The following is a 13566-nucleotide window of genomic DNA, read 5'->3' on the forward strand; positions in this document are numbered from 1 at the left end:
AACCTTAAGTAAATAACAAATGTAGAGAAAATTAAAATAATTACTGATAAATCTGGCTTACTTTCTAGACTGTTTATCTGATTAGAGTAACATAGTTAAATGCAAAATCATTCATGGGGGAATAAAGAATCTGAATCCTACTAAAAAAATGCAGGCCTATAAAATAACTAAAAGCAGTTCTAAGATCTGGCTGAACATTAATTCTTGGTGTCATTTAGTGAAGAAGAGTCATCTTACACTGCAAATGGCACCCATCTAAACTTGTAGGCTTGAAATTAAAACAAAAAGGCTGATCTAATTTAAAAGTTAAACTATGGGTTAGGATGAACAGTTCAGCAGTAGAATACAAAACTATTGCATACTGAATTTTTTTGTGAGAGTAATCCCTACTGCACTTTAAGTTATGGTCATGCGGAGGTAGCATTTTAAAATTTTGAAACACTGGAAGCCTTTTAAAGACACTATTCAAACACAAGATAGTGTTTTAATGCAAGACACTCTAGACAGATTGAGTTTACTAGAGAAGGCTACAGTGACTTCTCAGGGCTTTATAAAGTCTGTTAATCCAAAGCAATAGGTAGGAGCTATGCCCCTTTTTTATCACTCCCAGTGTGCAAAATCCTTGAACTCAAAAAAGTAAGATGACATTTTCTGATATATATCTGCAGATCAAATAAAAAATACTAGCTGCTTGTGAAGTAGGATTTGGGGTAACAACAGCATTCCACCAAAAAAAAAAAAAACAAAAAAACCCCAAAACAAACAAAAAAAACCCAAAAAAACCCCCCATAGTATGAAGGTTTTAAAATCTACATTAATGTTGGCCTGTAGCAGAAACAAGCTGTCCTTTTCTGACTGCAAGGCACCTATTGTTTGTTATTGCCTGAATTGACCGTTGATATAAAAGAAATCCCAAATAATCCCACTGCAATATTTAAATACTCTCAGTATAAGAGAACAGCCCAGCAACATCCAAGGCTGAATACAATCATGCAAAGGCATTTCAGATGGAAGAAAACATTTATTCCACTTCTACAATGTCTCCAGTCTGCCGCACTCTATTCAAGAAAGCTATTTCCACAAAGCCTAACTTTAAAAAAAAATCATTTTCTGTGACAGCATTTGAGTTTTTAAATAAAAATGTAGGTTGCTAAATAACTGATTTTTACCCAGAGATAGAGAAAATCATTGGTTAAAACAGCTTGAGTATTCCTTCGGCAACTGGAATAGCTCTCTATATATGAAAGTTGTTATACTTACCTCTCAGGTGTAGCAAAGAGATGGCTTTCTATACAAAGAGTGACCTAGGAAAGTGCAAGCCCTCACCTTGGTGTCTCCTAGCAGACTTACATGGAAGTGTGAAATCTGTGTTACTGGAATCCATAACTAACAGTGCCAAATCTGTCACCCAAGCACAGGAAAAGAACAGGAACTGCTGTATGTCCCTCAGGGAAATGTTTTTAACTGAATGTCTCTGAAACTTTCTCTGAAGTATCTCATTCAGACCTCTCTTGTCCTTGTTCACAAGCCAGGACCTGCCATTCTGGGTCAGGCTGATGATTTGCCCTAACAAACACCTTGACCTTCAGTTCTGAATTCACATTTAAATGTGAAATGAGTTCACATTTAAGTCGTCTAGCTGTGAAAGCAGGTAGGACAGAAAAAAAACCCAAAAACTTCACTGGAAGAGAGGCAATGCACAGAGTGGAGATAGGGGACTAAAATCCTGCCTTACTACCACTAGTAGCTTGTTCAACAAATTGTGAAATTGCTTCCCAGTGCCTCCAGACTCTCTATCACAACCTAATATATGTGTTGCTTTGGTAAAATTAACCTGCTTCTATATTCCTAATGAATTTTTGCCTTTGCCTGAAAAGTTTCAGAGGCCTTGATGAAATCTTTCTTTTTTTCTCCCTGCTAAAACAAAATAAGTATCTTATTTCCTTTTCTCTGGACAATTCCTGACTACTTTTACCCCTTCATCTGGACACCTTTTTCATGCTTATCTCTACGAAAAGAGACATGAAGCACTTTGCCATTTCAGTCCTTGGAATGGCTGCACATGAGATTAACCACTTGGGGCATCTCATAAAGATATAAGTAATAATGAGATTTGTTTTGGCAACTCAGCAACAGCACATGACTTGTGGGAATGTAACGTTGTATCACTGAGGGAGGCATCAAAAAACCACGAACATCTTTACCAAATGCAACAATTAAGTTTACTCCCTTATTGCAGGAATTGCTGTTCTGTTTGTTCTATTTCTGAATCTAAACAGATATTCAATTCATAGCATTTCAGCCAAACACAGCTATCCAGATATTTTTGTAACGTAGACATATCTGATCTGTACTCTGCTCCATCTCTTAGCAGGCTGTAATGAATAAGCCCTGTGAAAGGACCATTCATAACACTGCCAGCTGGACAGCAAATTCATTGGGCCCAAAAGAAAAGGAGAAGTTATGCTGGAGGTGCAGAGGTTTCCTTGCCATGTCATAGCAGGCTAAGTGAGGAAAAAAAAGGAAAGTAACAGAACTATGTCATGAAAGACAGGACTCGAGGAAATGGTCTGAAGCTTTCTCAGGGAAGGTTTAGGTTGGGTATCAGGAAAAGGTTCTGCACTGAGAGGGTGTTTGGGCACTGGAATAGGCTCCCCAGTAAAGTGGTCACAGACCCAGAGCTCAAGAAGCATTTGGACAGTACTCTTGGGCACATGGTGTGAATCTTGGAAATGCAGGGCCAGGAGATGGACTCAGTGATCCTTGTGAGTGCCTCAATGCTCAGCTGATTCTATGAAGTTCTATGAAGTAAGCAGCCAGAACAATTGCAAAACAAGAGTCTGGTATTCTCAGTATGTCTGCTTTAAAATATGCTGTTGAACGACAATGCTGCTTTTTCATTACTCAGAACAATCTCCTGACATCATAATCCAAAGCTGGTCAGGACTGTATTAAATTGAACAATTTATTAAGCATTTAGCAATTTATTGGTTCACATTAGTTTTAAGGATAATACTTCATTCTGCTGGGAGTCTGAGAAACTTCCAGCGTGAATGACATAAGTGCATGTGCTCATATTAGTATTTTTTGTTGACACGGTTTAATCATGTATTGGATCACATTTTTTCTTATACAAAACAAAAATTAGTCTAGTGAGTTCTGAAATATATTTCACTGAACCCCATGCTGTAGATGGGAGACCATTAGAGGACATTACGCAGTCTTTTCTTCTACGGTAATTTTATAATTTTATTACACTGCGTGTGCATAACTTAAACTATTTTAACAATACAACAACAGAATAATGCAGATGTTTTGAGAAAATTAGTCAAATATACCAGCTTTTGATACCTTAATCTAGTTTTCAAAGTAAAACCATGGAACAGTCCAACATGCCTAATGATCTCTCTGCAAAGATTACTGATTTGGTACATATTAGAGGCAAAAAGCATGAAGCTAGTTGAGGATTTGAAAGAAAATATGAGGAGAAATACTTTAGATCATATAATGATATAGTCTATGGCAGCAAAATATTATTTTACAAAACAAAGGTAATGACTATGGGAGGTCATTCCCTATAAAGACAACTTTAATCATACTGCAGCCAAATGATTCTTAGTTGTAATCAACTAAAAGAAAAAACAAAGTAAATAAAAATTACTTGATTTATTTCAAATGCAACCGAGCCGTCCTCAAAATATATCAGTATCAGTGCAAAGGTTTTAGTCTAAATGTCTACACTTCATGGTTTGTTAGCAAACTTCTAGGCAATTAATACTGAGTGTGGGTGAGCAGCAGGATATTTCAGCAGCCTGCTGGAAAACACACAAATGAACCATTGCAGATTTGCTTTTTCTAGATTTGCCTTATGACAAACTATAAATTATATAAACTATTGTGAAGTGCAATTAACTGCAACCTGAACACAATTCTTAACTTTTTCTCTTTGAGTCCTTTAACTTCTCCCAGATCAACGTCAGGTAATTTACAATTATATTAATTTCAGTGATATTGTATCACAAAATTCTTCTAACGAATTTCAAGTAAATCTGACACAGGAACTGACCTAGTATCCTGGAGATGCTAACACCTCACCAAAGAATGAGAGTAACTCATCATGTGTCCAGCAGTACTTCATATCCCAGGATAAAAACAACAAATGAGGTGAAGATCTCTTGCACAGAAGATTCATTTGGAGCAGAGATTGCATGAACCTGAATATCCATTGGTGAAATGATGTGAAAAAAGAATGAATGTAGAATCAAGTGATTGAGAAGGCAAGTCTTGACTGGATCTATTTGGAGACATGAGGAACTGTAAGAAGAGGCTTAAATTTGTATGTGTTTCTATTTACTGTTATGACATTCCCACAAAAAAAAAGTTCAGCACTAAGGTCTAAAAAATGCATTTTGCTAAGAAATGAGTGTATTTTTAAATATTCTTCCTAAGCCTGTGGTATCTTTTTCCAATCATCTAGAAGCAAACAGTGAAGAGACATTTTAATTTTATGTGTTGTAATATTACATAAACTACTGAATGTACATGACTCATTAGCCCATTGCTTACTTCTCAGAAACATGACAATCCTGCTTAAGATAAGTAATATGAATCTGATCAGAGCCTACACATGGGAACTTCAGCAAATCTTCTAACGAATACATGTACAAGAAGAAATCTTGAAATTTACTTGGAAATGTGGCCCATTTTATTTTAACTGTAAAGCATTCATTATACAGTGCAAACAGTTCTTTGGTAAATTTACTGATTAAAATAACAACAACAACAACTTTGTTTTAGGTAACACTAAAAAAAGAAAATAAATATGTAAAATTTGCATCATATTACAGCAATATTCTCACAGTGGATACTGAGTAAATGGTCAGCTAGCCATTGGCCACTGTTTCAGAAATGTTAAAGTCAAGGGTGATTCTAAAGACACTGCAATAAAAGTGAACTAGTACAATCCATGACTGATTACATTTTACACTGTGGATAAAGACCTGTTTTTCCTGGTTTATAAACAGATGGATGGTGGAAAATAACTCAATATTAAACTTGTTACATTTGTTTAAGCATATCCAGACTCCTAAACCCATTTTATATACCGTATGAATAAACAGTGAACAACGAAAAAAACCTCCCACTTTGGAGGCTGGAGAAAAGGAACAATCAGACGCAAGGTACTATTTTATAATGTATAAAATGGAAACTCTCTTCTCCTATAAGCAGAAATCTTGAGAAAGTTTATTTAATATAAAATTGAAAAGAAAGAATGCAAGTAGTAACCAGCTGGATGTATTACTGCCTTATTTAACTGTTTGGACAGTTAAATTATATGTGGTTTAGCTGTGCAACCCTTTCTCTTTGAAGAATTTCTGCTATAGGTCAATGGGAGCTCCATCTGAGTTGGAATTAAAGGACGAGACATGTGGTTTGGACTCTCAAGGAAAGTCAACAAAACACAGAGTATCAAAGAAATATAGGAATGACAATCTTTAGGAACCATGTGATACTCAAACATGCTCGCCACACAATTTCTAGAAGCATTAACAAAGGATATTACATAAATCAAAACATTGTATATAAAATCAATTAAAATATTCTTAAAAATATAAATTGCAATTCCATGTGTACCACACACCTTTAACACAGCACTCACATGTACATATTGCTTCTACCATAGCATGAAACAAAGTTTCTGTAGTAAGCTTTAAAGTTACACCAAAGTTTGAATGTGTGTCATGGTAATAGTTTATCAAATTAGAAATTATTAATGTTAGTAATCAGAGAAATTATGTGCCAAAATATGATAGTGGATTTCATATCACTGTTTTAGTTAGTTATTAGATAGGTATTTGTTCTACCATGCAATAATTAAGTACTCAGTCTGTTTGCATAATCTGAAATGCTTAATATATGAAGGTTTAATTTTGTGCAGATTTCTTTGATACACCAATAACTGTCCCTTGAATTTCAACACTTAAACTCAGAAGTCAGTGAACCATGTAATCAGTTCTGGTTCTAGAGAGTCCTGGTTTAAGACTAAAAGACAGGGAATAACATCTAACAAATTAAGTATTCAGGGAAAGAATAAATTCTGAATAAACAGAATAAAAACTGTAAAATGAGGTATGATAGTTGTCCTTCACTCAATCTCAATCTAATTCCTGGTCAAAAACATACAGTTTGTATCCTATAAGGTACACAACTTTGAAATGCTAGTGTAGACATATACTCTATAATGTTAAACACTTAATTGGGAGACAAAGTCCATTGATGGACTATTTTTAACACAAATGATAAAAATATTGAGGTAAATATATATATTCATTAGATGAAACTGGGGAAAAAAATCAAACACCTTGTCAGAAAAAGTAGTCAATCCACAATTAATCATGTTGCTTGATTTTGATTTTTCCTGTTTTCAACAGTGCCGCAATATAATCAGGAACATATGTCTATTGACAACATGCACAACTAATCAGTAGGAATCTTTGTATACAAATGGCATGTGACATCTTTTCACATTTTCAAAACATGGCCATACAACTACATGAGCTGATCTGAGATAAAGAGAAGCATGCTTTCAAACTGACCTGGATGGTTATGTTACAAAATTGAAAATAAATGAAACAAACAATCAAAAAATGTCACCTAGCAATTATAAATGTTTTGATTAAAAGGATTCTGCTAATTTTTAAGACCGAATGCTACTCTGTCATGCATGTTTCCCTAGAATGAGGAACACTGTCAATTACATCTATAATACACATTAAGTTGCTTTTGCTTTCTTCCAATTACAGCTATTTATATTTCCTTACTAATTCTTTTATTGCTTTGAAAATGTGGTTAATTTTGCCCCTTAAATTAAGGAAAGGATGTTGAAACTTGTCAAGTAGCTTTCTTTATTTCCTTGCTGGCCCAGGTCCAGCAGTGATAATGCAATTTAACAGAATTTCCATGCATTGATGATTGCAGAAGCTGGCCTGGATATGACATTGCTCAGGCACAGTAAACTCATGTTTTCCTTTCCCTGGCATTTTATTAAATAACAGCAAAAAGTTAAGTATAAGACAGACTGGTACTAGAAAGGGACAGTAAACCTTTAATGCTGCTAAGTAAAGATAGGAAACAAAGTGTTCATTTTAGAGTAAATCCTAAACCCAGTCATTTTGGGTACCTAAAACTACACGACAGTGTTCTTTTAAAGTAGCACCAGTTCGAGTTTGTCTAACCTGAGAAGTATAACACACAATTAACTTTGACCTGTTTGCTATTTTCCCTTTTATTAACTTTTGCATTGTGATTTACCTTCATGGGCAGAAAAGAAAATGATACATTATGTTATACTGTTACAGCACCATTAGAATATTGTAAATCTTGATTTCTTGCTGTTGTTAGAACTGCAGTTACCTCTTTTTGCCATCAGCAGGCACTGATATGATTTGAGGATTATGTGCCCTAAATTCTTAAAAAGCAGACTTATGGCTTCTTTTTATTAGTATTTTGTTGTAAGCAGACTGGGCAGCAATCTCCTTTACCCTTCACAGGGGCTTTGCAGTCAGCAGGCGGGCAGGATTCTACAAAACAGGTAATCTGACCCCCCTGTGCCAGGAGAAAAATGACAGAATAAAAACATGCTTAGCTACATGTTCCAAACAAGAAATACATTTTTTATGTCACTGGAACTGCTGTTTTAGAAGCAAAATTATAATTTCTATCACAAAATTAATTTCCACATACTTACTTTGCATTCACACAGAGTACAAGGGTCCCTTTTCCAGGTTTCATTGCTGGAATATGATTTGCCCTCTTCATCAGTGCAATCAGAATTACTGAGGCGTGATTCAAGTTTTTTTATCTGAAAACATTAAAAAAGTTAGCAACTGAATCAAAAAAGGTTTTTATTTGTTTAAAATATTCTGGCTTTTCTCTTATAATACATGCTATATAATCCTTGTTATACTTGCTGGGCTTTTCTTCTCACTACTTAGTTTTTATAATACTAAAAGACTAGAAACAGAAACAGGTAATATATATATGTGTACAAGTATATGTATATATACACCTTTCCTACATTGAAATATTCAGTAAGAGGATACAAAGAGAAATGTTTCATACACAAAAAGACATATTTAAACTCTCAAAAATGTTTTGGAAAGGACGTGAATTTTATTTTTTTAAAAACAGCTTAATTAAAAATGTTTACTTGAATTTTAAACTAACTTCTGTATGATGTACATTTTAAAAATGAGACTCCACTATGGCTGAATAGAGTTTACCTGCAAACATTGTAAAGTCTCATCTAAGTGATCTAGATCTTAACTCTGTTTACAGCTGTAGTCTGACCCCTTACTTCTTATGAAGTCTGCACTTTAATCATTGCTTTACAAAAATTGTATGGATTTCAAATGGTAAAAAAATATTTTATTAACACTACAAACAAACTTTTAGAGGAAGATTAATTCTGTGTTTAATATTCAATGGTTACACAAGGCTCCAGGTTCAAAAGTCAAGAGGGTCCAGCTGTAGAATATTTCAGTATGATTTCAAAAGAACACAGAAATAAAGAACAACACACCATTTTCTGTGTTGGTTTTTGTTTGAGATACTATGTGGTGGGTATTGTCTGCAGGGGATGTCTAAATATTAAAAAATGTAAGATGTTAAGAAAACATTATTAATTAAATCTACAATCAGACATGATAAACTACAATAAATTCATTATAGCATCTTACCTGATTTCTGAGGCTTGAAATAGTTTTTTGCATTTCCAAAACAAATTCTTTGAAGTCATTCACTGCGGGCACATTTCTATTTTCATTAGATGTGGATGTTGCATTACGAAAATGTTTATTCCGTTTCACAGAACTGCAACAAATAAATGCAAAGTCAGGATATTCATCTAAACAATTTTTATTTGGCTAGATATTTTAGGATACTTAACAAAAATGTAAAACAAGAGCAACCAACAAATGTAGGAATATGAACCACAAGAGCTGGTGCTGAAGACAGACTCAGGACAGGTGAGCTCCAGATTACTGTCAACATCACCGCCAACATGGAATTTCTTATACTTAGAAAAATTATTTATTTCATGCAGGGGTACACACCAAGTTGTCACCAGTGACACTATACAGTATCTCCTTAAATTCAACCCTGAGCCTCCAATATGAAAGCAGGCTAAAGTGAGAGTCTTAAAAAGTGTTCCTTCCAATATGAAATTCACATTTCACATTCTGAACCGTAAATTCTTCCTCTAGAGACTTGTTAGCAAAACATGTATTTTAAGAAATATGACTTTAAAAAGGAGAAAGTTGGGTTTCATAAATAAATGAGAAATACTTCTAGGTATGAACATATTTTTAGCTTACATTTGACATCAATACTGCTTATAGTACATAAAATCTAAAGTCTTTTGTCTGTAGTATTTTCCAGCTGATATCTCATAACAAATATATAACACTAAATTGTGTTAATCAATTCAATCTGTTGATGAGATAGAGTAACAAAAGGAAACTGTCTGCAACTAACAATATATTATCTGGTACAACTTGAATAAACAGGCATTCAAAACCATGGATAACACTAATTTTTAAGTCACTTATTACATTAAGATCATTAAATCCATTTACTTTTTTAAAGATTCTTGAATCCATTAATAATTATAGGCATTACTGTTTGGTTAATGTGTCATCTCCAGCGCCAAGGGATGCCCAAAGAATGAACTGGCAAAGATTTCTCATCTATCAGGGGTCAGGATTTATAATCTTTCTGTATAAATTAAAACAGCACTTCCTGGCAGGGGTTCAAGCTACTTAGTTTCCCATAGTTTTTAATCCAAATTAAAGAAAAAGAACTCTAAACAACATAACATGCCAAAGTTCAAGTAAACCAGCTGCTATTGTATAACAAAATATTTAATCTTCCCCACCTGTTCAAGTTAATGAAAATGAGAAGCTAAAAAAAGGAGGAAAAAACCCTTCTCACCACAAATGCAATTTAAATACAACACTGAGCATGAGAACTCATGGGAATGTTCAATGACTGAGGTTGCTTTAGCTTTATTTATGCTACAAATGAAGTATTGTAAATCTAGTATTTTGTAGTCTTAATTAGTAATTGGACTGAAACACAGTCAAACAAGCTGGTACTTAGATGTGAGGTTTCTTTTTTTTCTTGCTTTCATTTTGATTTAATTTAACCACTATTACAACTTTCGAATTAAGGGTCTAGGCATCCTTAAAAAGTGAATTGCTGTTTTGTAAATTTTTCTAGCCGTTCATTTGCAAAGATGGACAAAACATTCTTCTTCAAGGATTACTTCAGATGAACCTACTTTTTCATATTATCTATAGACCAGCTCATCCATAGCTGCTGTCTTCTCTTGTCTAAAATCCTAAACACCTAAAGGATCTTTTATTTCAGGACAGATTCCTCTCAGTCAAGTGGAACATAATCATGGTATTCCTTCAAGTACTTTAACACCTCCAGAGTATTTGAAATTGCTGAAAGCAATACCTCTAGACAGATACATTAAGAATACCTCTTAATGTATCTGTCTAGATGCTTTCCTTGCCAGAGTGGGTAGACTCTGCTTGATCATCATCATCACTCAAATAGAAAGTTTTATTTGTTCAAAGAATGCATGCTGTATAGAAAGAGCTGCAATTCAGGCGTCTCAAATTTGTTCATCATGAAGGATCTTCACAAGAAATGGTCTGAGCAGAACTCATTTCATGTCACTAATTCATAGGTAAATTTTCATTCCCATAAAAGGGCAGGGACCCTGTGCAGCTGATAATTTGTGACTGAAACTGTGATTTACTTCCTTGCTATATTTTGAGGATTAGGGAGTTATAAACAATATTATTAGCACTGCTGTTCTCCATTCCTGCTTGATGTATTTTGGTACCAGAAGCGATCCTTATCGTTGTGACAAATTTTTATGCAACTTAAATCAACACTTGGTATCCTCCTATTTCTCTAGAAGCTCCAAATAGGAAATAAAATAATTTAGATTAATTTAATTACTGCAGGCACTGTAGGAATGTGGCATTTCAGATCCCCAGATTACAGTTCATTAATGATTTTTTTTCATGAAAACTGCAGGAAGAACAGAAGTGCTATACTTATACTACTCACAAAGAGTTTTAGACAAATTTGAACTTGAAAAAAAAAGTGGTTTATTGTTAGTAGATATGCAGAAGTGTCAGAATAAAATACATCAATCGTAAACTTGAGAAAGGAGGAACTGGAAAATAAGCGGCATGTGCTCCCAAAGAAATCATTCTGTTTCATTCCATTTTGAAAACAAATTTTTTATATAATTCTTTAAAAAAAAGGCTCACCTTACTGATTTGGACATTTTCATTTTCTTCAGGGGCTTGTCCTCCTGAAAGCTGTAGTCAAGAGAACGTTTTCCCCGAAAGTGATACGAAAATGCATTAAACTGTCCTCTGGTTCTACAGTCTGAAAACAGACAAGAAATTACACATAAACTACAGCATATTTTAGCAATTACAGTATTAATATGGTTTGGCAGTGTTTTCTGAATTGGTAAAGACAAGTCATACATTCAGTCTGATCCCTCTGGAACTGGTTGATGGCAGATGAATCTATCTCTGTGATAGAATATTTAAGCTAGTTAGATGCAGAGAATGTGATTACCCACAGACCATATTTTTAGTTTGAAACAAAGGAATAAATACAATTTTAACAAACCCATATAGTGCTACTTTAACTATTCTTTTCACTTCTTAAATTTTCACTCTCTTGGCTTTTAAGTATTTTCTGGGCAAATAGGGCAGCTACATTATGAAGAAAAACAATGACAGAAAAAAACACTCTGTGGGTACCTCATCTATCCCAGACACCATTATTTGTTATTTTTGCCATCTGAAAGAGAATTTTCAATTTAATTCCAAGTTTTCAGACATGCTCTATAGGTTGATGAATCTTATTTCCAAATCTGAGGAATCTGAATGTATCACCAGACCCTAAAACTCCTTCCACCACAGAGCAAAAATCTCAAGCCTGAAAATGAGCTATGACAGAAATAATGTCCTAAGATCCGAAGAGGAGGTCTTGGCAAGATGAAGTATGTCTTTCTTCCAGTTCACTTTATTTAGCCTTTCAAACACGGTGAGTATTTGGAAAGAGTCCCATTTAAGAAAGAAAAGGAAAACAAAGTAAAACTGCAACAGCACTTGATAGAGGAGACAATGAGAAAATAGAAATTTTCTCATTTCTGTTCACAGAAGCTTTAAAGCTAAAAGTTATAATGGGCCAAGCTGAAGCAGGAACAAACTACATGATCAACTGCTCGAAGCAGAATCTGCTAAAACCAAAGGGAAAGCCTAAATACAGGATGCCATAGACATTTCTCAGCTAAGTCTGGTATTAGCAGAATGAGTCATGAAAGCAACTGAACATGGGAAGGAGTAATTTTCCATAATGTTTCTCTTAATTTACACCAAAACAAATTAAATCAGAAATTCAGTAACATTTATAAAGTATTTTTCTGGAATTTAGATTGAACACCCAAAGTATTAATGCAAATTACTGCAAAAGTTTCAAGTCTATAAACACTGCTGAAATGAGCAAGTAGAGAAACAAATGGAAGGTTGCTCTGATTACACAAAATTAGGTATCTTGGACTACTTTTAATTGTGTTGAATTTTTATGTATATTAAAATATTATAATTACTCTGTTAGGAAAAACTTAAGTTTGTCTTAGTGGCATAATAACTAAGACACAAAAAAAGATGACTGAACAAAAAAAAAAAATTCAGATCAAAACCAGTATCTACAGATCGTTCTGGAACACAAGTTATCCACAATTCATTCCCCTTCCCTGTTACTTCCTTGCCGTTTGTCCCATTCTTTAATAAATGCATTACTTTCCTCCTATAACAACAGCACCCACCAAAGAACTACATGCTATTTGCTGCCAACATATTGTTCATTCTTCTTGTGTGTTCTGCTGTTTCCCACATAACCTCTTTGCTGTCCACTCAGAAAGTAAACTCGTTCAGATGGGAACAGACCCATATGTCTGTAAGAAGCTCGGCATGAAGGCATTTTTGAACACCCTTAGACACTTCTATATTTAGTATGGTGAGAAAAAGGATCATACTGAAGGGTTCCTGAAGAAAGAACTAATTTTGGTCAGAGGAATTTTTTTTTTCTCAAAGCAATGTGCTGCTTAACATCTTCCCGAGTATCACAAAATCTCTGGTTTCTCTTAGAAGCAATATGTGAAAGGTTTCTGCTATGCTTTGGTAAGTAACTGCTATAGTCATCTTACATAATACAGATTTTTGGGGTTTTTTTTGTACAATAACACAATGGCCCATTGTTTTTTTCATTCTTAGGTTGTTTCTTAGAAACAAAGGCCTGAAATCTTGGGAAGGTTTTATCACCCTAGACTGGTAAATATGAGAACCATATGTTCAGTGACAGCTTTAAGTACACAGATCTGATTTTCTGAGTTTTTTAGAACTCAAATATGCCAACTTGCCAAATTACCAGCTCATGTTCGTTTGTCTTTCAGGTACAACAGGG

The 13566-nt window shown here is 34.3% G+C and overlaps 1 protein-coding gene across 1 annotated transcript in view; it reads right to left on the minus strand.

The window, feature by feature from the left end:
• Positions 1-4585: 4585 nt before the first annotated feature.
• Positions 4586-13566, minus strand: part of PXDN (peroxidasin) — an 85175-nt gene continuing 76194 nt past the window's right edge. The window contains exons 20-23 of the mRNA XM_039715608.1: positions 11352-11472; positions 8739-8871; positions 7748-7861; positions 4586-7605 (exon numbers count right to left, since the gene is read on the minus strand). Of these exons, the coding sequence (XP_039571542.1) occupies positions 7483-7605; positions 7748-7861; positions 8739-8871; positions 11352-11472 (491 nt within the window). The 3' untranslated portion in view covers positions 4586-7482. The remainder of the gene's footprint in view (positions 7606-7747; positions 7862-8738; positions 8872-11351; positions 11473-13566) is intronic.

Source organism: Passer montanus, unplaced genomic scaffold, assembly GCF_014805655.1.
Source record: "Passer montanus isolate IOZ18808 unplaced genomic scaffold, ASM1480565v1 scaffold34, whole genome shotgun sequence".
NCBI lineage: Eukaryota > Metazoa > Chordata > Aves > Passeriformes > Passeridae > Passer > Passer montanus.